This window comes from Petromyzon marinus, unplaced genomic scaffold (genome assembly GCF_048934315.1).
Source record: "Petromyzon marinus isolate PM22_M1 ecotype Great Lakes invasive population unplaced genomic scaffold, UKy_Petmar_22M1.pri1.0 PM_G_Scaffold_102, whole genome shotgun sequence".
Lineage (NCBI taxonomy): Eukaryota > Metazoa > Chordata > Hyperoartia > Petromyzontiformes > Petromyzontidae > Petromyzon > Petromyzon marinus.
Genome location: NW_027422654.1, coordinates 573,479 through 601,129, shown reverse-complemented (window position 1 = coordinate 601,129; position 27,651 = coordinate 573,479). Strand labels below are relative to the sequence as shown.

Sequence of the window (27,651 nt, the reverse complement as noted above, 5' to 3'; positions counted from 1 at the left end):
TCCCCTGCTGATTTTGTACGTTTGCCCACTGACAAAGAAATGATCAGTCTAAAATTTTCATGGTAGGTTTATTTGAACAGTGAGAGACAGAATAACAACAAAAATCCAGAAAAACGCATGTCAAAAATGTTATAAATTGATTTGCATTTTAATGAGGGAAATAAGTATTTGACCCCTCTGCAAAACATGACTTAGTACTTGGTGGCAAAACCCAGGAGTGTCCCACTTTTGTAGAGGAAACCTTTACAGCAAAATCATCAAACACCCACCACCCCCACCACACTACCGTTCCCAAAGTCCGCCGAGTGGAAGGTCATGGCAACGCAAGAAAGTCGACTGATCTTTCACGAGGCCAGGACTCCCCACGCCCGTGTCTGAGGGTTCTAAGGTCAACTGTAGTTTAGATTAACAAAAATATCTGAATGCAACTGCAACTCACAAAATAACAAAATTAACCCAGAATGCACCAAATCTCGTCAGATCTTTGAAGCTCAACCGGGGAAGAGCCTGGGTTTAGTGCTTAATTTGAAGACTGTCTGGGAAAAGCAGACGTTTTATGCCTTGCGCTGCAAGTTGGCCAACAGATGTCGGTGTACGGTGACGCTTTTTATATTCTTGGTTCTTTCTGTAAAGTCACGTAGCAGGGAAACAATAAAATAATAAAAATATAAAACATCTATGCAGTTGTCGAGTGTTACCCCCCCCACCACCTTTCGTATGCACAGGTAATCTCCGAGTTACTCCGGTTTCCTCTCACGAGCCAAACAAGCTACAAAGGAATTGGTCGAACATCTGAACGCTGGAACTTCATGAATACAAAATCTCAGAAACAGTCAGGATTTCCTGAGTAAATGAACGGGAAAAAAATATTCTGACAGTATTATTATTATTATCACCCACGGATGCGCATGTGAATGCCGTTTTGTCAACAGCGCTGGATGCAGCAACAATACGTTCCTAACCTGAAGCTACGAAAAACCTCCCCTATGCATTAAGTGCCTGGCATGAGCAATTCACATTTTTCAGATTCCGTATTCAAAGATCGCACGTGTCCAAAACCAACGGCGCCACGTTCAAGTTGAAACCGGTTCCTTGCGAAGCCTCGGGAGGTACCGGTGGGGCGAGTGGGAGGACGTGTCTCACGGTGGGCCCCCCCCGACCCCAAACTCCCCCTTCTCTCTCCTCGCCGTCCGTCTCGATTTCCACCGCGGTTCTAGTTTCTGTACCGTGCCGCAATATCGGACCACAGCCTCTGCATGTCCTCCAGGCCCCTGGTCCAGAGCTCGCGTAGCTTCACCCAGCCGGTGCGCGCCGTTATCAGCAGGTAGTCGGCGTTCTGCGGGTATCGCAGGATCGTGTAGCGGGCCATGACCAGCGACTGGCAGAACCTGCGGGGAAAAGTAGACCATGTTGTTGTTGTCGCCGTTGCTGTCGTGACGGTTAATATCGTTTGTTATTCAAGAGGGTTTTTGCTGCCGACTTGTTGATCGGCTGGGATTTTAGCGTCCAGGAATTGCAGCCATAGTTGGATCAAGTCTCGTGGTCAGCAGCAGAAGTGCCAGCAGAAGGAAAGTCGCTGTCTTCATCTTCCTCGTCTCCAGCAGCAGCAGCAGTGTGATCAGCAACATGATCGTAAACAACATCGCTATGAGTGTCTTTTCTATAATCATCATCACCGTCATCAGCAGCATCCGTAAAAGTGCTGTTAGCAACATCATGGTAATCAGCATTATTATGTCTTAACTGTTACTGATCCCCCCCGTTCACCAACACACATTAACCAGCATGGTGAAGTATGGTCAACTACCGCGACGATCGACATGGCATTGGCAAGACCTTCATTCATCATTGGTCTGATGAAGAGCTTTAAATAAATAATAGAGCACGTTTCGATTTAAAGCTTTCGTGACTGCAATGATTCATCTTCTTTGGACTGTCCTACCAGACAGTCTCGTCCCTTCACCTGATGAAGGCCGCTTGTGTTGTGGCCGAAACGTCGTGAGAATATTATTGTTATTTTATCAATTTATTATTTTATTCTCATTCTACGTGACTTTACCGAAAGAACCAAAGAAAATAAAGCACTTTTTTTTTGCCGCACAATCATCGAGTTTATCGGATTCTCGCCAGACCTGGATTAATTCTCGTTACGCAACCGCCACAGGTTTTTGAAGCCAACGTTTCCCGATGCGGCCAACGGCGATCCGGGCAGACCCGACCCGAACTGCCCCGGCCCCCCTCCGCTCTTACCTGCACGCCACCAGGAAGTAAACGGCCCTCCTCTCGTCCTCGGTGAGGGCCTGCACGCTCTCGTAGCCGGCCAGGACGTGACCCCCGGCCTCCATCGCCTCGCCGCTCTCCACCATCATGTACATGATGGCTATGGCCAGGTCGTACACGTGGTAGCCGAACATCATCGAGTTGAGGTCCACAATGCCAGAGACGCGGTGCCGCGGCGCTCCCTCCGCCGACTTGGGCCCCTGCTGCTGCTGCTGCTGCTCGCTTCCTGCGGCCACCTCCTGCACCAGGATGTTGTCGTCATTGAAGTCACCATGGATTATGCCTGCGGCGAGGGGGGAAAACGTCGAATTTGATTTCGTCCGTTGTCTTTTATTGTTGACCGTCCTCCCCTCGTCGCCGTCGTCATCGTTCGTGCCCGTGACGTTTTTATTCCGGCTGCACGATTGGGGTTGCGCAAGCCGCGTGTGCGAGTCTAAGAATGGCCCCCGCAGAGTCTCAGTGAATCACCAACTTCTTCTCCTGCCTTCAAAGGCACAGAATTACAATAACCCACCAGCGTCGTACAACCCTGCACGGGGGCGAGATATGGAGCGGTGTGTAGTGGTATGCACACCGCATCACGAGCCCTTGATTCCCGGCCATGGAGAACATCACTGATATCTGAACCAGTCCTGGGATCCTACCTACATCCTCACTGACCAGCATGGTGAAGGTGGCAAAACAACCCCCATGACCCTACACAGCCTGGGAAAGCCTTCGTCCAGATAGTGCATTGACAAAGGGCTGTACATTATTATTAAGAGTATATGTGTAACAAAAACTGTTGAACACAATTTAGCATGCATTGAAAAATGATTTGGTAGTCTGAATGTAATAACCCTGTCATTTGATTTCACCTGTGATCAGTGTCTGTGCGAGTGTTCCCCATTACATGCATGCCTTGTAATGCATCTGTGTATGCTGGGTAAAAGTAATCACGTAAAGCACATTGCAAAGAAAATGCTTGCCACAAATGAATCACAATACCTTGCTGATCTCGTCAAGCAGCATAAACCATCATGCGAACTCGGGTGATCCTCGCAGCGGCTTTTGGCTAACCATCGAACAAACAAAGACGGTCACCGCATCGCGCGCTTTCAGATGCACTTCTGCGGCCGTCTGAAAAGCTCTTCTTTCCGATATTAGGAAGGCACTGGAGCTATGCACTTTTAAACCTAGATTGAACACTAATTTATTTTTGAACTGATTTTTTGTGTTTAGTTTGTTGTCCTTCCCCCGCACCTCCGATTAGCACGGTTGGCTACGTACGGTGCAAAAGAAGTTCAACGTACACACGTACGCGGCACCCGTCGTGGCTTCAAGGCCTCGTCGGTGGCCTGAAGCGCCCCTCGCCCCCTGAGGCATGGAGCTACGTCCCGGGTGAAGCTGCGAGGCGAGCGTACATCTGGTAAACTTGTGCAGGTTGGGTTGGATCTCCTCGCGGAACTTGGCGATGACCTCCCTGACCAGACCCTGGTTGGGGTCGCCGTCCAGAGTGAAGAGGTAGGACTCGAGCAGGTGGGTGTTTGATAGGTTCCAGATGAAATCGTCTCGTTGCAGGGAGTGCAGGAACGGGTGCTCAAACTATGCAGATGTTTAAAAACGAAGGCGGTAAGATGACAAAAAATGCAATACGAGATTAACATAGCATTGGCCAGTTGAGTACACATGTAAGTTAAAGGCAGCAAAACGTCAAGCTAGCAAAGGATAGTCTTCGTTTCAGAAAAGATGTTCTCCTTGACTTATTATTTTCTCTTCGGTTTTTTTCGGTAAAGTCACGTAGGTAAAACTATAAAATAAAAGAATAAATGAAAAAACTACATTTTTTTTCATTCTATCATTTTATAGTTTTACCTACGTGACTTTACCGAAAAAACCAAAGAGTATGAATCCTTGCAGTCACGAAAGCTAAAAATCTAGACTTATTATGCAGCTGAGGGTGGGGCTGCCCAAGTCCTGCGTGCGGCTGGCAAATGTTTGATTGGTATTTGTGAATAACAGGACACTTGAATGGATCTGAGAAGTAGTTTTGTGAGATCACCTTCTGTGGGCCATTCTCTAACCAGAGGTGATGCACAGAATGAGATGTTTTTTTCCATCTCATGACATGGCACCAATTAGCACAACTCATACAGCCCTTATCAAGGCACTGCCGTATTCAGTGTTGGTCATGTAGGGTGTTTGACCATACTTCGCCAAACTGGTCAGTGTAGGTTGGTGAAGGATAGAGGACAAGGGGGGGTGGGGGGGGGGCAGGACTGGTTCAGATATCACTTGCCACGAATGTTAGCCGTGGCCGGAAATAAAACTCAGGTGGCCGGGTTCGTAGCGCAGTGTGCGCACAACTGCGCCACCGCTCCACCCCGACGCTTGGAATAAAATTTGGGGGGGAAACAACAAAAATACGTTGTTCATAATAAAGGTTTATGGGTTAGATCGCGTTTATTTATAAATGTGTCGTAACCCTCCACCACCCGACACGGCCAATCAGCAAAAAAAAGTGTCACGTTGACAAAAAGACAAATAATTCACTACTTTAGCCCACCGGTGTGTTGAAGAGTGAATCCACATTTACAGTTTGAGTACGACGTTTCGCTGGTAAATACATCCAGCATCATCGGGCAATTAGCCAGAATGGTAAAGCCCTCGCTTGCTCCCGGTTTTATATAGAGCAGCAGGGTGACGTCATCACTTAACTCATATCAGGTGCAGTGATTAGAGGCGGAGGGGGGGGTATTGTAATTATATAATCGATTAGTAATCAGTCATTGGTTATGATTAGTAATGAGTTGTAGATTAGTAATTCTTTAAATCAAAATGTAATGTGTATTATTTAATAATACGCTTCCAGGCCGCACTAAGCCTGTAGCTGTCAGAGCGATTAAAGTTATTCTTGTTCCTCTCAATTTCAATGGATTCTCTAATTAGTCTTTGCCAGTAATAATTAGTTTTACACACCACTGCAACATTGTCAAAATCAATTGAGTGTCCTTGTTGACAAGCATGTTCTGCCACTGCCGACAGTTGTGTTTGAGATAATTTAATATTTCTCTGATGTTCTTTTAGTCTTACGCTGATGTTACGTCCCGTCTGCCCAATGTAGCAGCTGCCACATAAACAATTAATCCGATATACACCTTCTGTTGATAGTTAGGTAATGCGTCTTTAGTGCAAGATACTAGTTTTTGAATTTTGTGTATTGTACCAAATCTTACTGTAATGTTTTGCTTTTGCAAAACACGGGCTAATTTGTCAGTTACTCCTGAGATATATGGAATTTTTATTGTTTTAACAATCTGGTCGCTTTCAGAAGTATTGCTTTGCAATCGTGATTTGGCATTTAGTGCTCTGTTAATTTGAGCATTATTGTAGCCATTCTGTCGTAGTGCGTCTTTAACGTGTTTAATCTCTCTCACTAGACTCTCACCATCTGACACTGTTTTAGCCCGATGTATGAGCATCTTGATAAGAGAGGATTTCTGAGCTGGATGATGATGTGATTCTGCATTCAGATAGGCATCAGTGTGCATTTGATTTCTGTAAACGCTGTGTTATTTTGTGTTTTGCAAAAGCAAAACATTACAGTAAGATTTGGTACAGTACACAAAATTCAAAAACTAGTATCTTGCACTAAAGACGCATTACCTAACTATCAACAGAAGGTGTATATCGGATTAATTGTTTATGTGGCAGCTGCTACATTGGGCAGACGGGACGTAACATCAGCGTAAGACTAAAAGAACATCAGAGAAATATTAAATTATCTCAAACACAACTGTCGGCAGTGGCAGAACATGCTTGTCAACAAGGACAGTCAAATGATTTTGACAATGTTGCAGTGGTGTGTAAAACTAATTATTACTGGCAAAGACTAATTAGAGAATCCATTGAAATTGAGAGGAACAAGAATAACTTTAATCGCTCTGACAGCTACAGGCTTAGTGCGGCCTGGAAGCGTATTATTAAATAATACACATTACATTTTGATTTAAAGAATTACTAATCTACAACTCATTACTAATCATAACCAATGACTGATTACTAATCGATTATATAATTACAATACCCCCCCCTCCGCCTCTAATCACTGCACCTGATATGAGTTAAGTGATGACGTCACCCTGCTGCTCTATATAAAACCGGGAGCAAGCGAGGGCTTTACCATTCTGGCGAATTGCCCGATGATGCTGGATGTATTTACCAGCGAAACGTCGTACTCAAACTGTAAATGTGGATTCACTCTTCAACACACCGGTGGGCTAAAGTAGTGAATTATTTGTCTTTTTGTCAACGTGACACTTTTTTTGCTGATTGGCCGTGTCCGGTGGTGGAGGGTTACGACACATTTATAAATAAACGCGATCTAACCCAAAAACCTTTATTATGAATAATATTGGTCGCGAAAGCCTACATGTTAAACTGACTAACTTCTATGGGGAGGATACTTTTCTTAAAACCAGAAAATTGGAGAAGCTCCGCATTAAGCGGATGAAATTGATATCTTCACTGGCGTTCCTCAAAAGGTGCAGAGATTCAAAGGTAATACCAAACGCAGTTAAAATAACACATCACATAAAGTCTTCTAAAGCTAACCAAATACTACACAAAGCTAGCGAATTATTATTAATAGAGAGAATACAGCACAATAGGAGTGAATTATCTTACATTTCGGAATCGCTAAAGCAGTTACACTTAGATATAAGCAATAGTGTATCTATGCATTATTGGAATATAATCGATAACATAACACAACAATCGGCTCATAATGTGTTTAAACTAACAAAAACTAACCAAATTAATACATTTTCTAGACTACATAATAAACAAATCCCTACTGAAAACCAAAAATTTAAAAACAAAACCGTACTGAACTTGACTAACACTGTATTAACCGGTGACATGGTCTCTATCCTTTCTAAAGGCCTTAACTTTGCCGTTACCCCACACACAATTCCAGTGGATGAGATAATTGCTGAGGTAGAATCAGCAGTTAGACTCCTTCCACATAATGAGGCAGAGATGACTAGACATGAGATTGCTAAAATAATTGAGAATAGCAAAGTTCCAAAAGTAAATATTAGCTCTAACGAGGCAAAAGCCTTAAGAGAGCTGCGTGTAAACAAGGATATCCAAATCCTAGCAGCTGATAAAGGCCGCACTACTGTAGTGATGTCACGAGCCGATTATGATAATAAAATTAGAAATTTACTAGAGGAAAGTACCTACATTAAAATTAAACGAGATCCAACTAATACTTTAGAACGTAAGACCACTGCAATAATTGCAAATTCATTAATCCCTAAAAATGAGCAATACCAAATTAAGCCAAGGGCCTCAAAACCACCTAGAATCTATGGGCTACCAAAGATTCATAAAATCGGCATCCCATTACGACCCATAGTCAGTACAATTGGCTCTGCCACATATCAATTAGCAAAATATATAACCCAACAAATACAGCCCTACATCGGTAGGACATCTTCATTCATAAAAAAATAAATTCAGAACATCTTGTGAATGTGCTTAAAGATATTAAACTTACTCCTGATGATATTCTGGTAAGTTTTGATGTGATTTCTCTATTCACTAAGGTTCCAGTGGACGAATCGCTTAAATTACTTGATACACTAGTAAAGAATACCGGTTTACCAAAAGATATTCCGAAACTTGCTGGCCATTGTTTAAATAACACTTACTTCTTATGGAGAGGGAATTTCTTTAAACAAAAGGAATGAGCAGCAATGGGTTCTTCTTTATCCCCTGCTACAGCAAATTTGTACATGGAAAACTTTGAAATAAGAGCACTTGCCTCGAGCACATTAAAACCATCCTTTTGGTTTAGATATGTGGGTGACACTTTGGTTGTCTGGCCACATGCTAAAGATACACTGAATGATTTTCTAAATCATCTCAATGCACAAAACCCGGCCATCCAATTCACCATGGAAATGGAGGTGAATAACACACTCCCATTCCTAGATATTTTGCTTGGACATGGCCTAAACGGTAAAATAACACACAGCGTTTACAGAAAGCAAACGCACACTGATACCTATCTGAATGCAGAATCACATCATCATCCAGCTCAGAAATCCTCTCTTATCAAGACGCTCATACATCGGGCTAAAACAGTGTCAGATGGTGAGAGTCTAGTGAGAGAGGTTAACCACGTTAAAGACGCACTATGACAGAATGGCTACAATAATGCTCAAATTAACAGAGCACTGAATGCCAAATCACGATTGCAAAGCAATACTGCTGAAAGCGACCAGATTGTTAAAACAATAAAAAATCCATATATCTCGGGAGTAACTGACAAATTAGCCCGTGTTTTGCAAAAGCAAGATTTGGTACAGTACACAAAATAAAAAAAACTAGCATCTGGGACTAAAGACGCATTACCTAAATTATCAACAGAAGGTGTATATCGGATTCATTGTTTATGTGGCAGCTGCTACATTGGACAGACGGGACGTAACATCAGCGTAAGACTAAAAGAACATCAGAGAAATATTAAATTATCTCAAACACAACTGTCGGCAGTGGCAGAACATGCTTGTCAACAAGGACACTGAATTGACTTTGACAACGTTGCAGTGGTGTGTAAAACTAATTATTACTGGCAAAGACTAATTTGAGAATCCATTGAAATTGAGAGGAACAAGAATAACTTTAATCGCTCTGACAGCTACAGGCTTAGTGCGGCCTGGAAGCATATTATTAAATAATACACATTACATTTTGATGGAAAGAATTACTAATCTACAACTCATTACTAATCATAACCAATGACTGATTACTAATCGATTATATAATTACAATACCCCCCCCTCCGCCTCTAATCACTGAAGCTGATATGAGTTAAGTGATGACGTCACCCTGCTGCTCTATATAAAACCGGGAGCAAGCGAGGGCTTTACCATTCTGGAGAATTGCCCGATGATGCTGGATGTAATTACCAGTGAAACGTCGTACTCAAACTGTAAATGTGGATTCACTCTTCAACACACCGGTGGGCTAAAGTAGTGAATTATTTGTCTTTTTGTCAACGTGACACTTTTTTTGCTGATTGGCCGTGTCGGGTAGTGGAGGGTTACGACACATTTATAAATAAACGCGATCTAACCCAAAAACCTTTATTATGAATAATATTGGTCTCGAAAGCCTACATGTTAAACCAAAAATACGCCGCTTGAAAACCAGTCATTCGATCACTTGGAAGGACTCTCACGTTGCTAATTATGAACAGCTGCGTACGTTCCGAGCAAGTGGGCTCGTTACGTCACATTACACTTGCTTACCGAGAGAAAAGGCTCGCCGAAACTCAAGAGTTTTTTTTGAAGATTGTCGCAGTAAGGGGTTGGGGAAACTATCGCTCCGCATTTCCCAATGAAGTAATTTGCGAGTTATTTCTTTTTTGGCTTTTTACTTTGGCGAATATTCTCATATTCTTGTTTCTTTCGGTAAAGTCACGTAGAAGGGAAACAATAAAATAAAACAAATATAAACAATAGAATTTTCACGTTTCGACTGCAACACAAGCAATCATCATCAGGCGTGAAAACCACAGCAATAATTTTTTTTTTCAAATTTCCTTGTTGTGGTTTTCACACCTGATGACGATTGCTTGTGTTGCAGTCGAAACGTCGTGAGAATTTTATTGTTTTATATTTTTTATTATTTTATTGTTTCCCCCTCTACGTGGTGACTTTACCGAAAGCAACAAGAATATGAATCCCTGCAGTCTCACGTCACCTGTCAAGAGGCGCTCGTGCGCTCGTACCTGCTGCAGGGCTTGGTGGATGCTCGCTGCCAGCTTGCCCACCTGGTAGTACAGGCTGCCATCCACCAGCACCCTGGACAGCAGCACGCCGGGCAGGTTCGTGAGCAGCCGCACGTTGAACTCCTTCTCTCCTTCGCCGCAGTCTGAGAATTCACAGCAGGAGTCGCCACCGAGGTCAAGAGGTCACCACGGTTAGTGAAATCTCACCGTCGCTTCCTTTTGCTGGAACATAAAAAGCTGTTCGGAAGCTGATATCGGAACCTCCAAGGTCTGGCCAAAGTGTCAACTCACCACTTTGCGCCCTGTGTTCATTACCCACGTGCTATACTACACAGGGTCTCTAATGAATTGCTCAACTGATAGCCAAGGCTACTATTCTTTTTTTAGGAAATTAAGCGACAATTTGCTGCTCAGCATTAAATGGTTAATAACAATAATGAACGTGCCAAGTCCGATATATAACGCACATAAAATTCGTGTAGTCTTTAAAACGCCAATCTCTCAAGCAACTTGAAACGAGTATTTCTGTTCCCCCCCCCCCCCCCCCAAAAAAAATAGTAAATTGGAGTGATTTTTTTCTCATGACTTTCTTTCACGGTACTATTAACGCAGAAATTAATAACACGAACGCATTCCGAAATTCGCATTCCTATATGGCCTTGTTGTCTAAACCGCTATAGCTAAATAAAGCATTTGAGAGGAATAATACCTCGCCACACCCATGCGTAAGGCATCGGCCAAAGTTGCAACGTGGCATGCAACCCTCGTGCCTTAGCGCACGCTGACCGGAACCGCGGGCAATTCGCCCAGGTTCGGGCCAGAATGGATACGTCAGCACACGAGTCTAGCTGAATTCCCTGGGTTCAGCTTGAGCAAATTACTTAGGAGCAGGGTGAATGGGGGCCCATCTGCATCAGGAGGCGACTTTTATCGCTCGTTCCATCACGTAAATATAAGGGTCAGCGGCTTTCCGTGATCTTCGCATTCCAAACACGGCGTTGGGCGGTGATGTCAGCTCACGCGATGAACCCCGAGCCTGGGTTTAAAGGAGCGCTGCTAGCCCAGGCATTATAATCAGAATATGTACTTTTACTGGAGGAATCTGATGAGCTATGAAGCACTTTGCTTTACAAATGTTTAGCAGCCCAGTGTTGTCCCAACTACAGCCCGTGGGCCAAGCCCGAACCACCAAAATTAATTCATTCTGGTCTACAGGACAACTATCCCGCCACGCCTTACAGGAACTAATTAAGTACATGTCTCAGTCAGCAATACTCACTTGAAATTACACACGACAACCGTCGCCCCCACGCCCGCCCCCCAACTGAAAAGTTTGACAAGACCCTCCCGATATTCAGTGAGGCTCTGCTGTGAAAACAAGTGTAACGATGATGATTACAATAATAATAATATTAATAGAAGTGATGCGATGCAGGTCGAAGTGGGTGTGGGGGAGAGATAAGCTCTGTATCGACATGTTTGCATTTCTCTAAATCTCTCCTCTTGCGGATAGATCTTTCTCCTATCTCTTCCATATAAATATCATATTTCTGATTAAATCTCTCTCTGAATGAGTTAAATGATGACATGACCCTGCTGCTCTATTTAAGACCAGGAGCAAGTGAGGGCTTCACCATTCTGGCGAATTGCCTGATGATGCTGGATGTAATTACCAGCGAAACGTCGTATTCAAATATTGTAAATGTTGTGGATTCACTCTTCATCACACCGGTGGGCTAAAGTAGTGAACTATTTTGTCTGTTGTCAACGTGACACATTTTTTTACTGTTTGGCTATGTCGGGTGGTGGAGGGTTATGACACATTTATAAATAACGCGATCTCACCCAAAAACCTTTATCATGAATAAATCTCTCTCATATCTCTACAATATATCGCTTGTGACATATCTTTCCCGTCTATGCTTGTTCATGTAATACATGGTTTTGGTTTGACGTGTTCCCCTTGTCAGCCAATCCGGAACTCGATGCAAAGAGTTTGACGTTTGCTTCTCAGGGTCTCGTGGGAAGATAAGCAGAAACAAAAATTACGATTTAGGTTTTGTAAGTATGTTGAAATTCTTTCGCACCATACGTACGTAGCCAACCGTGCTCATCGGAGGTGTGGGGAGGTGGAACACACTGTGCAGTTGGCGAATGGCGGCGTCGGTGAACTGTACAAACATTATATCTACCAACCTGCAGGTCAGTAGATGAGAAAACAGCAAGTGTGCTTCTGATCTCTCACCACAGATGTTATCGTCTCGTCCGTGTGGCTTTGCTGTGAGCAGTCATTCCAGTTTCATCCCACACACCAAACATTGTTTTTTTAATATATATGAAGAATTTACAAAATATCACAATGTGGACCTTGGGCCAGTACCAACAAGCAGTGCGTTACATCCACCAACCTCACAAAAACTAAAAAGTATGATCCTTTTACATCACTTATCGTCAGTGGAGTGCGACCCAGTATTATACCACCGCCTCATGCTCGGATATTGATCGTTGTCTTTGCAAGTATAAACCAATGCTGTGTTCGTATGATTACTATCAGCCTATGACTAAATCACCTGGAATGTGCCCTATCATAAGATCTGAAAGCTAAGCAGGTTGAGCCTGGATTAGGGCTTCTATGGGTGACAATCGTGCATTAAACAGGCATCACAGGCTGCTGCGTGGTGCTATGTTGTGGGGGCCAGAGTTCAGTTGCAGCAAAATCAATTGTACTGCACTGTACATCTATTAAACTTGATTTGTCACTTTCGTGACTGCAGGAATGACTCTGGTTTTTTTCAGTAAAGTCACGTAGAAATAAGAAATAATAATAAAATTACATAATAGCATACGACGTTTCGATTGCAACGCAAGCAATCATCATCAGGCATAGAAGAGCTAAATTTAAGAGAGAGAGAGGAAACATAGAACCGCAGATATATATACAGACACCTAAGTAGAAGGGAGTTCACACAGAGACACAAAGAGAGACACAACGTACGGAGCACAGAGAGATAGGGTCTCTGTGCCGAGGCCTTAGCATGTAGGGGGAGACAAAGGGAGATGGAGACGCACATCAAGTAGAACAAGATTTAGTATTATGTACATCTCTTCTCCAATGTCTCTGCTCCCGGGACCCACGCAGGCGCAGCTCACCGATGCTCTCGAGCGACATGATCTTCCCGCTGATGTTGTCCACCACCTCCTGCATGGGAAGCCCCTCTCCCGCAGGAACCTCATCATAGCCATCTGCACCTCGAGCATCTGCGGCCGCTGGCTGTCCCACGTGTTGGTGACCTTGAGCACGAACTGGCGACCGTCGCGCGCCAGCACGCGGTAGTTCTGGTCGACGTAGCTCGCCAGCGGGCTCACCCCCGCCACGCTCACCCCGTAGAGGCGCTCCACCAGCTCCGCCGCGCGGGACTCGCTGAGGCACGGCTTCTCGTGCTCGCGGCCATCGTCCTGCGGCGCGGCTTGCATCGTCTTCAACGGACAAAACGAGGGCAATCAAAAAGCTTTTGGGTTTTGCGAGTGCACGTTGGCGTTCGCTCCATTCGTGCAGCGCAAGGCGCCTCCGATGAGCACGGTTGGCTACGTACGGTGCGAAACAAGCTCAGAGTACACACGAGGCTACACCCTGGAGGCGCTACGCTTCACGGACAGCCCACAGTAGTTGTCGCATTTACAGAGTTGTGCCGACACACGTGGCATACTACTTATTTAAATTACATCTCCGAGATCTTTAGCATCCGACTGTGAAGCAGACAGTGCGCAATATTTACAGTTCATACACCCACAGCGTTAACCGGGGCGGTCGTGGGACTCGTACCACAAACATCTGCAACGCGCTACCGCTTGGCCATGAAGTCAATCGATCGATCAGCGATCAATAAACACGTCTCTTTGCTCGCATCACATTTAATAGCAACACATTTCACCGAACAGAAAAGCACCACTTAAACATGTCAGATATAAGATTCGTAATAACAGAGAATTCTCCTTGTGTATTTCAGTGGAAATACAGCCAGTGCCTGATAAAGTAGCATTACTGTAACTGGAATTATAACAAGAACCATGGGTTTATGCAGCATTGGGGAGCTGCAGCTATGGCCCACCGAGTAAACACCTTGTCCCGTAAGCACAAAATCACGTGTTCAAATTCCACTGGATGTGTAATTGTGTGAATAATAATCAGGGCTTAATCTGTCACTGAATATTTTCCGGGTCGCTGGTGCGAAGTGGAGTGGGCAGCACAGCCCCGGTAGCCACGGCGATAGCGAAAGGTACACACGGGACGTGGTGTGCCGGGTGTCAGCAGGTTTTTCAGAGTCGCTGACACAGGGCAGCCCTGGCCGAAATTATCTCCATACATATGTAAAAGGCAAAGTTGTGATTATGTGTGTCTGTTAAAAATGTTTAGCGTACTTCCCGACATGCAACAAACTTGAAATTTGCCATGTGGGTACTTTCCAGACTGTACACCACGCAAAAAATATTAAAATACACTTTTGTGTTTTTTCTGGGGGGAGGAGGGGGGGGGGGAGCTCAATAATGCATTTTTTTGCACGGCAAGTGAGCTGTGACGTCAAATCTGTCACGTGATCCACGCATGTGGAAGCGTAACGAATTAGTGTAGTGGTTAGCGCACTGCGCTACGAACCCGGCAACCCGAGTTCAATTCCCGCTCACTGCCACCACCGATGACGATTATTTCAACCGCTCCTGGGCCTCCCCTAGATCGACTCAGCCTAAAACGAGTAATTGCTGTGGTGTGTGAACATCGCCACTGGGGACACAAAGGCGGCCGGGCGTGGTGCTGTCACCCACCCCTTCGTCTGTATATATAAAAGGGAAATTTGTGATTATGTGTGTCTGTTCGAAATGTTTAGCATACTTCCCGACATGCAACAACTTTAAATTTCCCATGTGGGTAGCTTCCAGACTGTAAACAATGCAAAAAGTATAAAATATACTCTTTGGTTCTATTGGGTAAAGTCACGTAGGTGAAAATAAAATAACAAAAAATCACGACGTTTCGGCCACAACACAAGCGGCCTTCATCAGGTGAAGGGACGAGACTGTCTGGAGGACAGCGCTGGAGTGAGAGAAGCCACGCTTAGATCACGACCTTTAAGCTGTGTGAGAAGAAAAACACAAAGCGCCTTGACAAAGGAATTCGCATATAATTTAGCATTGAAATGGCTCATTGAAATAGCTAAGTTAAAGTATACACATCTGCAGAGGTACCCCTTGACAAAGGAATTAGCATAGAATTTAGCATTGAAATAGCTGAGTGATTAGCTTGTAACTGGTCACAGAAATAGCTATGTTAAAGTCAGAGCATATTTCACGTAAACAAAACGTGCCAATTAGTTACTGCTTCAGCACACTGGTGTATTGGATAGTAAACCCAGAACATTTACCATTAGAGTATGACGTTTCACTGATTATTACAACCAGCTTCATCAGGCGATTTGCCATAATTGTGAAGAAGTATTCCTGTTTCCGTCTTTGAAGTCAACTCAGCCTTAAATGAGTACTTGGTGCAGGGTGTGAACATCGCCACTTGGGAGACAAATGCGGCCGGGCGTGGTGTTTGGCCACCCACCCCATCGTGTGCTGGGCCGGCCTTCATAGGTGTTGGCTCCCAGCCATTGCCCCGAGTCTGTTGAGGCTATACGGGGGTCTTTGTCTTTGTGTGTGTGTATGAGATGCATGCGAGTGTGTGTGTGTATGAGATGCGTGTGTGTGTATGAGATGTGTGTGTGTGTATGAGATGCATGTGTGTATGAGATGTGTGTGTGTGTGTATGAGATGTGTGTGTGTGTATGAGATGCGTGTGTGTGTATGAGATGTGTGTGTGTATGAGATGTGTGTGTGTATGAGATGTGTGTGTGTGTATGAGATGCACTGCTGTATAATAATGAACTACTCACTACTGAGTACACAGACAGTCCCCACTGTGTTCACAGCTACCACCCCAGCGCACGCATAAACTCAACTCAGTCATTAAAAATGTTAAGTTATGTTTAGCAAACAATAGTCATTGCAACGTTATACTTGAATCTAATAACAAGTTTAAGGCACTGCTGTATAATAATGTACTACTCACTACTAACCACAGTCCCCACTGTGTTCACAGCTACCACCCCAACGCACACAAACTCAACACACACTCACACAGTGAGCTAACCACTGCACCACCGCTCCCCACACACACACAGTGTGCTAACCACTGCACCACCGCTCCCCACACTCACTCACACAGTGCACTAACCACTGCACCACCGCACCCCACACACACGCAGTGCGCTAACCACTGCACCACCGCTCCACACACACACAGTGTGCTAACCACTGCACCACCGCTCCCCACACACACGCAGTGTGCTAACCACTGCACCACCGCTCCCCACACTCACTCACAAAGTGCGCTAACCACTGTACCACCGCTCCCCACACACACGGTGCGCTAAACACTGCACCACCGCTCCCCACATACACACAGTGTGCTAACCACTGCACCACCGCTCCCCACACACACACAGTGCGTTAACCACTGCACCACCGCTCCCCACACACACACAGTGCGCTAACCACTGCACCACCGCTCCCCACACACACACAGTGCGCTAACCACTGCACCACCGCTCCCCACTACACACACAGTGCGCTAACCACTGCACCACCGCTCCCCACACACACACGGTGCGCTAACCACTGCACCACCGCTCCCCACACACACACAGTGCGCCAACCACTGCACCACCGCTCCCCACACACACACAGTGCGCTAACCACTGCACCACCGCTCCCCACTACACACACAGTGCGCTAACCACTGCACCACCGCTCTCCACTACACACACAGTGCGTTAACCACTGCACCACCGCTCCACACACACACAGTGCGCTAACCACTGCACCACCGCTCCCCACACACACACAGTGCGCTAACCACTGCACCACCGCTCCCCACGTCCACCACAACCTGGCACCCGATGTCGATCGGCTCGGCTCACCGTGGCTGCTGCACCACGTGACGAGGCTGCTGCACCACGTGACGAGGCTGCTTCACCACGTGACGAGGTGCAGGACGAAGAGTTCCGCATCCCCATTCACTCCACGCCAAGTCACCTGCAGAGAAAATCGATTTAAATTTCGATTAACTATACTCGTGCCGATTCCTAATGGGATAACATTAGGAATCGATTATAGTAGAGTTACGGATGTATGAGTCGATTTCCTTTGGGATAACATTGGAATCGATTAATTGTGGCTTAGGCTAAAAAAAATCGATTTGTATTGGGATAACATGGGAATCAACAGTGGTCTAAAATGAACCTTCATTAATCGATTCCGACTGTGTAGACGTGGGAATCGACCACGTTAGACGATCACGTGTGTGGGCGTGGTCTCTCAACGTCAATCAACCAGGTAGGGCGTTGACTGGTGGGGAGTTTGGGATCTGATTGATTGATTGCTTCTGTGGACAGGTGTCTTTTATACAGGTGTAGGGGTGCTATGGGGAATAAACACATGGCACGGGAAGGTGTGGTTCACCCACACCTTGGTGGCTACAACAACGTCCGCTAAGGCTCCAGTGGGTATAAAGTGCGGGGAGCCAGGGAGCTCGGGGCAGAGTGTGGGGCCCGAGGCTGAAGCAACCAGTGAAGAAAGAAGGCCAGCTAGGTGAGACCCTGGAACTCCTGTGACCGCTGCCCTTTTCAGGGCCGGCACAGCAAGCCAGTGGTGCGGCCCCAGAGCCCCAGAGTCAGAGTCCTTCTGAGGGCCGGTCTGGTCGGCGGGGTGCCGAGATCTGTGCCTAACCAGGGCCGGATCTGATAGCCTCCCTTAGAGCCCTACCAGAAGGAACTGGGAGCCTAGAGCTTAGGCTAGAGAGCCTGGGGTGTGTTCCTGAGTTATACGGGTGGAGGGGCCGCTACCCCTTCTAGTGTAACCCTTGTTAAGGTTTAAATAAATAGTGCTGCTTCTATTCTGCCGTGTCCTGGAACCCACTACAACTGGTGTCAGAAGTAGTCTTAAAATGAACACAAGGAGTACAAACCGATCACAGGCACCCCAGGAGGAGGACGGCTCGCCTGGGATTGCGCCAGAGGCCGCGGCCGACGATCCTGGGATGCCCCAGACGCCCCAACAGCAGCCGCCGCTGGAGGAGTGGCCGCCGATGGAGGACGGGTTGCAGGCAGCTCACTCTCGACTGGCTGAGCTGCTGTATGCCGCGGCTTCCACGCTGGAGGAAATCAACCGCGCGGAGCTGCGGGCGCAAAGGCGGCAGAGAGACGAACGCCGTTCAACGGCCATTCCCGCCGAAACACAGCCACCAGATTTCGGATTTGCCGCCATGACAGTGTCCGCCACGGCGATTGGAGGGTCGCAGCTCGACGTGGACGCTGTGGGCCAATCAGCGGTGGTGACGTCATCACCAACGGACGCCCGCTGTCAGGACCAAAAGGCGGGCGCATCGTCATCACCTGCGCGACCGCCGATGGGTGTCCCCAGCCCCTCCAACACCGGCGGGGAGGCCGGAGATGGCGCGCGGCACCTCTCAGAGACGAAGCCATCATTTCAACAACGCCTGCCGGTGTTGAAGGAGTTCGTTTCAGACGGCGGCGACTGGGGGGGCCTTTCAACGCCGCTTTCTCGCTCATCAAGAGATGGCCGGCTGGATGGACAACGAGACGTTGAGTGCGCTACCGGCCATGCTGGACGATGACGCCCTTGCTACGCTCATCACAGCTCCCAGATCAACGCGATCTACGCTACAGTCGGCGCTCCAGGTCCTCACCATAGCCTACGGGCCATCGTCGGACTGCCGCAAACTCTTCCACGAGCGGTGCAGGGGCCAAAAGGAGCCACCGCTGGCGTATCGCACGGCTCTCCTGGCCCTCGCAAAAGCGGCTTTCCCGCGGATGGACGGCGAAGGGGTGGACGCGATGGTGACGGAGACGCTCCTGGCGTTGGCCCAGGAGCTACAGATCGTCATCGTCGCAGAGGACGACGCGGACATGTGCTACTTGCGGGCAGCAAGACACATCCACGCGCACCTGATAGCGCAGCGTCGATCACCTCTCGTCCCCAAGGGCGCAGCTGCGGTGTGCGCTGGGACGCCGACCATCCCCCCCTCCGAGGAGGTCTTCGCGGCGGGTCGCCCGGTGGAGTGGAGATCCGGAGGGAGGCCGGCTGGGACAACACTGGATCGCCAGGAGCACCCCAAGGTGCTCATCACGTGCTACAACTGTGGCCGCAAGGGCCACGTGGCTGCGGAATGCCAGGCGCCTCGTCAACGACAGCCGGGACGGTCGGACGGCGCTCCAGCCTACAGGCCTCCGCATCGCAACCCGGCAAGTCGCGGCACCCCACATGCTCAGCCTGTGCACACACCTGTCCCCACCTCGCGCGTTTCGGTGTACGGGCCTCGGGGTACGCCCATTGGTTAGTTGGGTGGCGGCGGGGTCGAGAGGGTGCTCGGGCCAGGGCAGTGGACGGAATTGGCCCACCGCATTGTTGCTGCGTTGGCAGGCTCGTCCGTGGTCGCGGGTCGCATTGACGGGGTCGAGGTGCGTATCCTCGTCGATACGGGAGCTTCGGCGACCATTGTGTCAGACTTGATTTATAATATTCTTCCCGTTCAAAGCCGCCCCTTGCTCCCAGTCACCGTTCCGTGTTACGCAGCGAACGGGGGTTCGCTGGGTATCATAGGCCAAATTCGAGCACAAATTTGCATTGGCGATATCAAACTCTCCGGGCCGATATTAGTCTCGTCCTCGCTGGCGGTTCCGTGCTTGTTGGGGACGGACTTTTTGGGCAAAATGCCGATTAAAATTCTAATTGATCAGGGTTGCATCGAGCTTCCCTCGGGCCAACGGGTAACATTCCTGCCTTCCCCTGTCACCTCAAGGGCAGCGTGCGCGTCGATACAAGCGTTCGTCACTCGGACGGTGCGTGTACCTCCCGGGGCGCAAATGCTCGTGCCCCTTCGCTTGCGTCGGCCTTTCGTGCCTGGTGTTCTGGACCAGGGAATTCTATTAGGGCCCTCGAGGGCTGGGGAAAACGGGCTGGATCTGGTGGCCGCTTAAACGCTCGTTAAGGGGAGCGATGACCCGTTTATCCTCGTCCTTAACGTTGGCGTACAGACGGCCGTCGTTCCTCAGGGAACTGTGCTCACGCACGCGACGCCGGTCCCCGTGGTAGACACGGTTATGGGTAATGTGGGGACCGATCCTCTGGCTCAACCGCATTCTGAGGGGGACGATAGTTGGATGGACGCACTATGTTCGGGCACAAGTGATCTGTCCGACTCCCAGCGTGCCGGCCTACGCACCCTTCTGACGGAATTTTCCGATGTCTTTAGTAAACACAAATATGACATTGGGTGCACGAAATTGTTGCATCACCACATTGACACGGGTGACAATGCCCCGGTACGCCAGAATCCTTTTCGGTTAAGTCCGGCCGAAAAAGATCATGTCAAATCGGCAGTGGATGACATGCTGGCTGCAGACATTATAGCCCCTTCCACCAGTCCATGGGGAGCACCCATAGTGCTTGTCAAAAAGCGCGATGGGTCCTTGTGATTCTGTGTGGATTTTCGCCGCCTTAATAAGATCTCCGTGGCCGACGCGTATCCACTTCCCCGGATGGACGAATCTCTGGATGCTCTGGCTGGCGCACGTTTTTTTTCTACGTTGGACTTGTTATCCGGATTCTGGCAACTCCCATTGGATGATGAGTCCAAGCCAAAGACTGCGTTTCGCACACCACATGGCCTATTCCAATTTAACTGGTTACCTATGGGATTACACTCCGCTCCGGGGACATTTCAGCGCCTTATGGAACTGGTTTTGGCTGGCTTACAGTGGAACGTCTGTTTGATCTATCTGGATGACGTCATCGTGTTCAACAAGACATTTGACGAACACCTTTTGCGCTTGCGCGCCGTGTTCCTCAAAATGCGTGCTGCGAATTTGAAATTTAAGCCACAAAAGTGCCACCTGCTACGGGAATCCGTACGCTATTTGGGGCACATCGTCAGCCGCTCGGGCATATCCACCGATCCCGCAAAGACGCAGTGTGTCAGCTCCTGGCCAACCCCCACCTCGGTGGCTGAGGTCAGGAGTTTCATTGAATTTGCGTCTTATTACCGGCGGTTCGTCGCGGATTTTGCGACCATTGCTAAGCCCTTACACGCTCTGACGGCGAAGGGAGTGAAATTTCACTGGGGCCAGGAGGAGGAGGTCGCTTTTTGTTCCCTTCGCGACGCTCTCGTGCGGGCCCCTCCATTGAGCTACCCCGATTTTTCGGAACCCTTCCTGCTCGATACAGACGCCAGCAATACGGGCATTGGGGGTGTGCTCTCACAGGTGATCTGTAGTGTGGAACGCGTCGTGGCTTATGGCAGTAGGGTTTTGTCTCCGGTGGAACAGAGATACTGCGTCACGCGTCGGGAACTCTTGGCTATTGTATTTTTTATGCAACAGTATCGCCCATACCTGTACGGTCGGCATTTCACTGTCCGTACGGACCATGCGGCATTACAATATGCCTTGCGGGTGACGCAGCCTTCGGGGCAATTGTCCCGATGGCTCGAAATCCTTCAGGATTATGATTTCACGACCACATATCGGAAGGGTGCTCGGCACACTAATGCGGATGCGCTGTCTCGCCTGCCGCCCGCCTCAGATTGCGCTTGTCTCAGGGGATCGGGGCGTTGTAAGCCGCAAGAGGATAGCTCCCCCTTAGATATCCCGGTTCTCGCTGCTGCCACTGAGGACCCCTTGCCTGAGGGTCCTGTCGGGGAGGGAGGTGCGGACTCCTTGCTGGGGTTGTCCATTGCGGAATGGGGGCGCCTCCAGATGGAGGACGCATCCCTCCTCGCGTTGCGTCGTCGCGCAGGGGGTTCCGTGCGGGGGGTCGCGGGGATTGATTCGTACGGGCTGCTCCAGGGGCTCCTAATGCATTGGGATGGGAGGGCCTGCCGTCACAGGCTTGTGGTGCCATCCGCTTTGCGGGGTAAGGCCGTTTGGACCGCACACGAGCGGCTTTTGCACCTGGAGACCCACAAGACCCTTGCCGTGCTCCAGCTGGATTTCTTCTGGCCGGGTATGGCAAGGGATGTGGATGACCTCCTGGGTGCATGCACTCAGTGCGCCCAACGAAAACCACCAGCGAAAGGCGCCTGCCCACCGCTACAATCTATCACGGTCTCTCGGGTTAACGAACTCGTCACACTCGATATATTGGGGCCCATCCCTGCGACCCCTAGGGGTAACAAGTACCTGCAGGTTGGCGTGGAATATTTCACCCGATGGCCTATGGCATGGCCTCTCGCTAACCAGTCAGCAGCAGCCGTTGCCGAGGCCTTTGTCCAGGGCTATGTCCTCGACAAGGGTGCTCCCGAACGGCTGCTGACTGACCAAGGGAAGAACTTCTCTGGCGTCCTTCTGCACGAGGTGTGTGCGTTTCTTGGTACGAAAAAGATTCGCACTTCCCCCTATCACCCACAAACCGATGGCATGGTGGAGCGGCTGCATAGGATGCTTACATCTATGTTGTGTCACCAGGTGTGTGACTCCCAAACCGATTGGGACCTTCACATTCCGGGGGTTTTGGCCGCCTATAGAATGGCTCCTCACGCGGCAACCGGCTTCTCGCCGTTCTTTTTGATGTACGGTCGCGACGTTGACCCACCAATTGCAACTCAGCTCCGCGTCTCAGAAACCAGCAGAAAATCTAAATTGGCCGACCACGTTAAATTTAATATCCTGAGGTTGACCGAGGCGCGGGAGGCAGTGGCCCAAAACTCTTCCTCTCGGCAGAAGGCCAACGAGAGGTTGCGATCGCGCCAATCACGCACACATGCGTGGAAACCAGGCGATCAAGCCTGGCTGCACTGCCCTCAGGTGCCGTTGGCGACCTCGGCGAAATTGTTGCGGCCTTGGAGGGGCCCTGTGGTTATTGTGAAGGTTATGCGGCCGCAGTGCGTTCGTATCCAGTGGGGGAAACGCCGCTGGTACGTACACCCCTCGCGTCTGAAGCCGTTTGTGGTGCCGCGCGTCCCTCCACCACATTACACGGGCCGAGCATGTGATGTGTCCGCTGACTCCCGGACGGCGTCTTCGTCACCTGCCCTTGATGCTTCGCTAACTGTTCCACCTTCAGGCGCCTCAAGAATGACGGCTTCCAGCGCGCCTGCGCCACCCGGTGGGGACGGAGTTTGCCCTTCCTGGGTGACGGAAGACGGTGCACCTGCACAGCCGGTGCCCACTGCCGGGCCGACCCGACCCTCCCCCTACGATGGACCCGCAAAACGGACTCGTGCCAAAATGCGCCGCTTGTTGTAATAATGGTTCTTGTTACTCTTGTTGTTCACTGTTAAGTTTTCTTGCTGCGTTGATGGGGGGGTACAATGTATATGTGTATATAGTGTAATTTTGTATAGGTGGGTTGGGTTATTTATTGGGGTGTTCGTTCTTATGAGGCACGCACGGGTGGGGGTTTGTTGTGTTTATTGTTCGAGTATTGTTGCAGCCGGGACGGCTGCGGGTTACACGGGAGGGGGTGATGTAGGGGTGCTATGGGGAATAAACACATGGCACGGGAAGGTGTGGTTCACCCACACCTTGGTGGCTACAACAACGTCCGCTAAGGCTCCAGTGGGTATAATGTGCGGGGAGCCAGGGAGCTCGGGGCAGAGTGTGGGGCCCGAGGCTGAAGCAACCAGTGAAGAAAGAAGGCCAGCTAGGTGAGACCCTGGAACTTCTGTGACCGCTGCCCTTTTCAGGGCCGGCACAGCAAGCCAGTGGTGCAGCCCCAGAGCCCCAGAGTCAGAGTCCTTCTAAGGGCCGGTCTGGTCGGCGGGGTGCCGAGATCTGTGCCTAACCAGGGCCGGATCTGATAGCCTCCCTTAGAGCCCTACCAGGAGGAACTGGGAGCCTAGAGCTTAGGCTAGAGAGCCTGGGGTGTGTTCCTGAGTTATACGGGTGGAGGGGCCGCTACCCCTTATAGTGTAACCCTTGTTAAGGTTTAAATAAATAGTGCTGCTTCTATTCTGCCGTCTCCGTGTCCTGGAACCCACTACACAGGTAACGAGCTGAGATTAGGAGCACTCCCTTTAAGAGTGTGCTCCTAATCTCAGCTCGTTACCTGTATAAAAGACACCTGGGAGCCAGAAATCTTTCTGATTGAGAGGGGGTCAAATACGTATTTCCCTCATTAAAATGCAAATCAACTTATAGCATTTTTGACATGCATTTTTCTGGATTTTGTTGTTGTTATTCTATCTCTTACTGTTCAAATAAACCTACCATTAAAATTATATTTCTTAAAATTATATTTCTTTGTCAGTGGGCAAACGTACAAAATCAGCAGGGGATCAAATACTTTTTTTCCCTCACTGTAAACCCCAATGATCCGATCGAAATGAGGGATCTTGATCGGATCATTGGGGGGCCACGTGCCACCACTACCCCCCCCCCCAAACAGTCATGAGCAGCACCTCCCCACACGCCCTGCCACCGAGAAAAATGTTTCACGTAAGAGAGTGAAACTGATATTTTCATTCTCAGCTGGAATTTAGCCAAATGCAATACGCTTGAGAAACCTGGTTTAAAATCACAAGCAAGTTGCCTGAATTTCAAACCCATGGTCTCAGCGGTACAGCTCGGTGCTCTTGGCAGGCTGAGCCAACCGGTCACTTCATCGCAAGCAACCGGAAGCATCAAGGTTGTCAATGCCGTGTGCGTCGTCCTAATGGGGAGCGGCAGTGTGGTGGCTTGCAACGCTGTGTTGCGAACCCAGTGAACAGAGTTCAATTCCTCCCCACTCACAACCAATAACGGTGCCGAATATTTAAACCGCTTTCCATGGGTCGGCATAGCTTTAAATGAGTACCTGGTGCAGTGTGATCGTGGTGGTGGTTGTGATGGTGGTGATGATCATGGTTGTGATGATGGTTGTGGTGATGGTGTCTCTATTGGTCTCTGTGAGTCCCTGAGCCTCTATGGGTGTCTACGAGTCTCAGTCACTCTGGGTCTATATGGGTCTCTATGAGTCTCTACGGGTCTCTACGGGTCTCTGTGTGTCCCTGTGGGTCTCTGTGAGTGTCTGTGTGTCTGTTGGTCTCTGTATGTCTCTGTGGGTGTCTCTGGGTCTCTGTGTGTCTCTGTCGGTCTCTGTGAGTCTCTGTGGGTCTCTGTGTGTCTCTGTCGGTCTCTGTGTGTCCCTGTGGGTCTCTGGTGGCCGGGCCTGCTGTTGGCCACGCACTGCTCGTGTGCTGTGCCAGCCTTCATAGACGCTGCTACTCGCCAACAGCAATTGCCTCAACAGTCTGTTATTTCAAGTTTCATTTCAAGTTTTCATGTATTAGGTATAGCCCTGTGACATGGGAATCAAGTGGTCACCCACCTAAGTTCATTATAAATGTGGGAGCGTTATACGCATTAGTTCGCTATCACGACATACAGTACCCTGGTGTCTACAAACTAAGTTGCCTCTGTGGTAGTAGTTACATTGGAGAAACCAAACGCCATGTCTCGGACCGCATTCGTGAACACAAAGCAGACCTTAAACACAGTAGGACCAACACCTCGGCCATGGCAGATCACTGTTATAATTCAGTAGGCTCACATGACATTGAATTCTCCAAGACAGAGGTTCTTTGCAATCCATCTGGCTACCATGAGAGATTTGTTCATGAGGCTATCCACATATACAAACACAGAGACAATTTAAACCGAGAAGATGGACTCTGGCTTAGCAATCATTGGAAGGATTTGATAAACCATTTCAAGTCTTAATTGATTATTCACGCTTACGGTGGCTTTCAGACAGCATAAATTAATTTTTCGTCTCCCCCCTCCTCTTTTCAGAACATAGATGGACTCTTGATTTAAAGCTTTCGTGACTGCAGTAATTCATATTCTTAGCTCTTTCGGTAAAGTAACGTTGAAGGGAAACAATAAAATATATATAAAACACAATATATATTTTATTGTTTCCCTTCAATGTGACTTTACCGAAAGAGCTAAGAATATGAATTACTGCAGTAAGGAAAGCTTTAAATCAAAACATCAACAGGCTGATGTGCCACATCTCCTCCTTCAAGAAGTCTCACAGCCCTGCGATGTTGTGTCCACACAACCCAAACTACGGAGTGCCTGGTGGTAAACCGCTGTGCTGTAGCCTGCGCCCCTCCAGTGGAGGAGGAACAGTAAAACCTCGCTGATGCTCTCCTGAAGCACTCCTGTGCGCAACAATCATTTAGACTAGTTGCACGTGCATCGATTGTAAAACCCCGTTCCGTTTCAGGTGGGGACAGTTGGTGCCGTGTGCTCGTTTCACGTCGGGGTGCCACTAAAGGCGCAGGTCCCACTTCTGAGTGATCGGTTACGCGACTCTCTTTTGCACGCAACACAATCTCTTGTGATTCTATTTAATTATTTAAATATTTCGTGACTGCAGCGATTCATATTATTTGTTCTTTCGGTAAAGTCACCACGTAGAAGGGAAACAATAAAATAATAAAAACATAAAACAATAAAATTCTTAAGACGTTTCGACCGCAACACAAGCAATCACCGTCAGGTGTGAAAACCACAGCAAGAACATTTAACTCGTAATCTCGTAGTCACTTACATGTTAATATCGCCTGATGATGTCACTTACATGTTAATATCGCCTGATGATGTCACTTCCCTCTTAATGTCGCCTGACGATGTCACTTCCCTCTTAATGTCACCTGATGATGTCACTTCCCTCTTAATATCGCCTGATGATGTCACTTCCCTTTTAATGTCGCCTGATGATGTCACTTCCTTCTTAATGTCACCTGATGATGTCACTTCCCTCTTAATGTCGCCTGATGATGTCACTTCCCTTTTAATGTCGCCTGATGATGTCACTTCCCTTTTAATGTCGCTTGATGATGTCACTTCACTCTTAATGTCGCCTGATGATGTCACTTCCTTCTTAATGTCACCTGTTGAAGATGTCACTTCCCTGTTAATATCGCCTGATGATGTCACTTCCCTTTTAATGTCGCCTGATGATGTCACTTCTCTTTTAATGTCACCTGATGTCACTTCCCTTTTAATGTCGCCTGATGTCACTTCCCTGTTAATATCGCCTGATGATGTAACTTCCCTTTTAATGTCGCCTGAAAATGTCACTTCCCTTTTAATGTCGCCTGATGATGTCACTTTACTCTTAATGTCGCCTGACGATGTCACTTCCTTCTTAATGTCACCTGATAATGTCACTTCCTGCTTAATGTCGCCATGAGCAGCAGCATCAGTGAGTGTGGCACTGAAGAGAGAACCCCGTGGGTGAGGCTGATGGAGCGCCGCGTGATGCTGCTGCTGCTGCTGGCGGTGGCGGCGGTGGCGCTGATCACAGAGCAACAGTCTCAGGTAACGGGGGTCCCCCCCCCTCTCATTCACCGCTCTGGGGCCCCTCTCATTCACCCCCCTGGGGTCCCGTCTCATTCACCCCCTGGCGTCCCCTCTCATTCACCCCCCAGGGTCCCCTCTCATTCACCCCCCTGGGGTCCCCTCTCATTCACCCCCCTGGGTCCC

The 27,651-nt window shown here is 48.5% G+C and overlaps 1 protein-coding gene across 1 annotated transcript; it reads right to left on the bottom strand.

The window, feature by feature from the left end:
• Positions 1–87: 87 nt before the first annotated feature.
• LOC142908820 (hydroxylysine kinase-like) lies at positions 88–27,491 on the bottom strand. The gene is made up of 7 exons (XM_076059450.1): positions 27,324–27,491; positions 17,080–17,194; positions 13,214–13,540; positions 10,064–10,206; positions 3,684–3,864; positions 2,251–2,563; positions 88–1,388 (listed from the first exon to the last, which is right to left on the bottom strand). Exons 3-7 carry the CDS (start codon positions 13,266–13,268, stop codon positions 1,214–1,216), a joined length of 867 nt encoding a protein of 288 aa, XP_075915565.1. The 5' UTR covers positions 13,269–13,540; positions 17,080–17,194; positions 27,324–27,491; the 3' UTR covers positions 88–1,213.
• Between the last annotated feature and the right edge of the window lie 160 nt (positions 27,492–27,651).